The sequence below is a fragment of the Lactuca virosa genome, chromosome 5 (genome assembly GCF_052849685.1).
Source record: "Lactuca virosa cultivar CGN04683 chromosome 5, Lactuca_virosa_CGN04683_v6, whole genome shotgun sequence".
Lineage (NCBI taxonomy): Eukaryota > Viridiplantae > Streptophyta > Magnoliopsida > Asterales > Asteraceae > Lactuca > Lactuca virosa.
The window spans coordinates 319,179,207-319,183,155 of record NC_136430.1 but is presented as its reverse complement, the minus strand read 5'-3'; the positions used below and the strand labels follow the sequence as shown (position 1 = coordinate 319,183,155).

Genomic DNA, 3,949 nt, shown 5'->3' with positions numbered 1-3,949 from the left:
CAAATAAAATGGGTACTAGAAAGAAAACACAGCCAAACGACACAAAAACTACCAATATGACCTTCATTGTTGAATTTCTCAATTTCTATGACGAGATTGATTAAATTTTGTGGGTTTTGAGATGAGCTTGATGTGAATATGGAAGTTTGAAGGTTGATTATTTATAGTAGAGAAGGGCATGTCTATTGTGTTGCAATAACATGACTTCAAAGTTTCCCAAAACTTGACTTCACTCTAATCTTAAGCAAGTTAGTTGATTGCATTGTAAAACACTTCTAAATCTAAATGTCGCATCATTTTTTATTGTTCCAAGTTAACATCATACATAAACAAAACTCACAACATCCTTTTCCCATGTATTACAAATTCATGTAAAAAAAAAATCAACTTGAAAGAATGAATTTTTCTCAGGTTCTGAATACCTTCATCTTACATTATATAAGTTTAGTTGGAGGGAGGCCTATATGAAGTTTTTAAAAGAACCAAGTAAGTAAGAAGAAGAATTTAGGTCAATTGATGAACATGAACTTAATCGGTTGGATTTTGAGTGGTTGGGGTTTCCTTCTTAGTGATGAGATTTGGGACACCATTGCTGTTGTTCCCAGAGGATCCATACACGTGTCCCATTTTGGCTCTTTTGGTCTCAAGGTATCTCTTGTTGTGTTTTGTAATTGGAGTCAATAGAGGAACTCTTCCTGCAACTTCCAAACCATATCCCTTCAATCCACTGTATTTAGCAGGATTATTTGTCATCAGCTTCATTGTTCTCACTCCCAAATCTCTCAATATCTACACACCAAAAAACAAGATAAAGTGATTTCATCAAAATTACATACAAACAATTAAATGTCTAAAATACCCTTTGACAAATATATAAATTATTATACCTGAGCACCAATTCCATACTCCCTAGAATCAACAGGCAAACCAAGCTCTTCATTAGCTTCAACAGTGTCACGACCATCATCTTGCAAATTATAAGCACGAAGCTTATGCCCTAATCCAATCCCCCTACCCTCATGACCTCTCAAATAGACCAAAACGCCCCTTCCCGCCTCTTCAATCTGTTGCATTGCAAGTGCTAATTGGTTCCCACAATCACATCTTGCAGACCCAAATATGTCTCCTGTTAAACATTCCGAATGTACCCTTACAAGAATCTCATTCCCATCACCAATCTCACCCTGTTTTAATAACACCACAAAATCTTTTATTATTTTTACTATTCAATTTCTATAAAAACTTAAAAAAAAGAAAGCCAATTATTTGTTTATCTTATTACCTTCACCATTGCAATATGTTCCATTCCATCTAAGATTGATCTATAACAATACGCAATAAATGGGCCCCACGTAGTAGGTATACGTGCAGCAGAAGCACGTTCCACTAGTTTATCTGTCTTTCTTCTATACCTGCAAATTTAAATAAATGTCACAAATATACTCAAGTGTACTCAGAACTTAAGCTACTTTGAGTAGCTTTTTTAAAACTTCCCGAATATACCCTTATTTAATTATAAAAAAACATATTCTTCTAAATGTCCTTTTATGTCATTTTATATCTTTCAGCTAGTTTTTACCAAACGTCATTTTTTCTCAACTAGCTTATAACCTAGAAGCTAGCTTTTCAACTACCAGCTAGCTTTTTAGCTATCAGTTAGTTTTTTCAGCTACTCTGTCACACATAGCCTAATAATAATGATTAGACATTTAGACCCATTAAATCCATTAATTAAAAACAAGAATTTCATTTACCTGATTAGATCAGCAATTGATATAAGCTTTAAGTTCTCCCTTTTGACAAATTCCCGAAGCTTTGGCAATCTAGCCATGGAACCATCATCATCAACAATCTCACATAAAACAGCTACAGGATCAAATCCAGCTAACACTGCTAAATCTACAGAAGCTTCAGTATGACCTGCTCTTTTCAAAACACCACCTTCCCTGTATTTCAATGGAAATATATGTCCCGGGCGGTTGAAATCACCGGGCAGTGAATCCTTTGAAGCTAAAGCTTTAATGGTGGCTGCCCGATCACGGGCAGACACACCAGTAGTTGTGCCATGTTTTGCATCCTACAAATCAATAATAGAATTCTAATAAAATTAACAAATTGGGTTACTTTTTTGAAAGAAAATGTGAAAAGTCGACGTACGACTGATACTGTGAATGCTGTAGAGAGCTTCTCTTCATTGTCTTTGTGAGTTACCATTAATGGAAGCTCCAAACGATCCAAATCTTCTCCTTTCATGCTTACACAAACAATCCCAGTTCCATGTTTAACAATGAAAGCCATGGCTTCTGGTGTAACACATGATGCTGCCATTATCAAATCTCCTTCGTTTTCTCTGTCTTCATCATCTACTACAACTACCATCTGCAATAATAAGAGAAATTTTGGAGGGAAAATTGGATATATATTTATAGTTTGTTAAATGAGGAATTGAAATGTACAAACCTTTCCCTGGCGTATATCTTCAATTGCTTCTGGAATCGATGAAAAGCCTGTGGTGGGTTGATCTAAATCATATTCATCAGCTTCATTAGAGAAACTGTTCATGGTAGGAGTGGTTTCAGCTGCTAGTGTACCCAAAGCTATTGAATCAGGTTGTATCAGAATTCCAGATGATACACTAACACCATTAATGCTTTTTTGATTAAAACCACCATCTAGAGGCAATAGTGAAGCTCTGAGTCTACCATCAGGTTTAGTTTTGGAGAATGATTTTGTAGTGAGATGGAGAAATGTCTCTGATGTATGTCCATTGGATGAGATAAGATTTACAGAGTGAAGACTGTTGTATGTGCTGAAGTTTGTGATCATCCTGCAGCATAGGATAGGTAGTCAATTATGAGAGGCAAATGTCACAGGTTTTGAAATGATAAAGATTAGATTTTATACCTTGCGGTATTTTGTAATGATTAACAAGGGTGAAAATGTGAAATGGAACTTGATACTATAGAAAATTGTCTTATCACCCAACAAAAAAGTATTGCCACTAAAGAAAATTCTCTATCACCAAAAAGAAAAAAAGTATTGCATGGGGTAATTGAGAGAGCCTTTTGGTACTTATAGAACATCCAAATGCGAATCTATTTAAAGGAATCGGAATTAAAGCATCTTGAATTGAAATTTTAACGTAATTAGCTTCAAATGGATTTGAAAATCTCCGATTCTATGTTCAAAACACTAGCTTGAAATTTCTGTATTTGGAACTATAACGCTCAAATCGTATACCTGTTTGGTATAGATAAAAATCAATCATAAAATAACAATAACCGGTTCTTTTTTACTATAAATTGAAACAGAGATCCAGTGGTCTGAATCGATAAGAAATTTCTCAAATCAACATTAATTCGAACGAATCCAAAAAGCTCGCAAATAAACTAAAATCCAGAAAAGAAAATTCCCAATTGATTTCAATAGAATCAAATTAAAGAGGATAACAAGATAGAAAAACGGGCAGAGATGCTTACTTTGAGCGAAGTAAAGATGTGGATGCGGAAGACATGTTAATGGAAGCCATTAATCTGCTTTAGATGAATCTAGAATTGGATTATGTTTGCGTCCCTAAATTGAAGAAAAGGGGAATTTGATGTAGTCAAGTGCTGCGAAAAAGAACCCAAATTGGTGGGTGTTTTATAGATGATAGATAGGACGAAAGAGACAAGTAGTGGAATGGAAGAAGAGGAAGTAACAACTTGGAAAGAACGGGTGTAGAAACCCGAAGGTGTTTTGCGGGTGATACTTCACCATGACCCATGAAGGAAATCCTAACAAGAGCTTTGAAATTTTGATTATTATTATTATTATATATTATTATTATGCATAAAATTCTTAAAATTTTCAATTCTAAAGTCTAAGTTTTTATCCGTTTATCTAAAGTCTAAGACTATTAAAGAATCAAATTTGCAAATTTTTTTTTAATTTTATCTTTTTTGTAAAT

The 3,949-nt window shown here is 34.3% G+C and overlaps 1 protein-coding gene across 1 annotated transcript; it reads right to left on the bottom strand.

Annotated features, from left to right (window-relative positions):
- Positions 1 to 326: 326 nt before the first annotated feature.
- On the bottom strand, positions 327 to 3,722 carry LOC145115257 (bifunctional riboflavin biosynthesis protein RIBA 1, chloroplastic-like). The gene is made up of 7 exons (XM_079051514.1): positions 3,480 to 3,722; positions 2,461 to 2,827; positions 2,158 to 2,379; positions 1,755 to 2,077; positions 1,283 to 1,412; positions 888 to 1,184; positions 327 to 789 (listed from the first exon to the last, which is right to left on the bottom strand). The coding sequence occupies exons 1-7, from the start codon at positions 3,527 to 3,529 to the stop codon at positions 529 to 531; spliced, it is 1,650 nt and encodes a 549-aa protein (XP_078907640.1). The 5' UTR covers positions 3,530 to 3,722; the 3' UTR covers positions 327 to 528.
- Between the last annotated feature and the right edge of the window lie 227 nt (positions 3,723 to 3,949).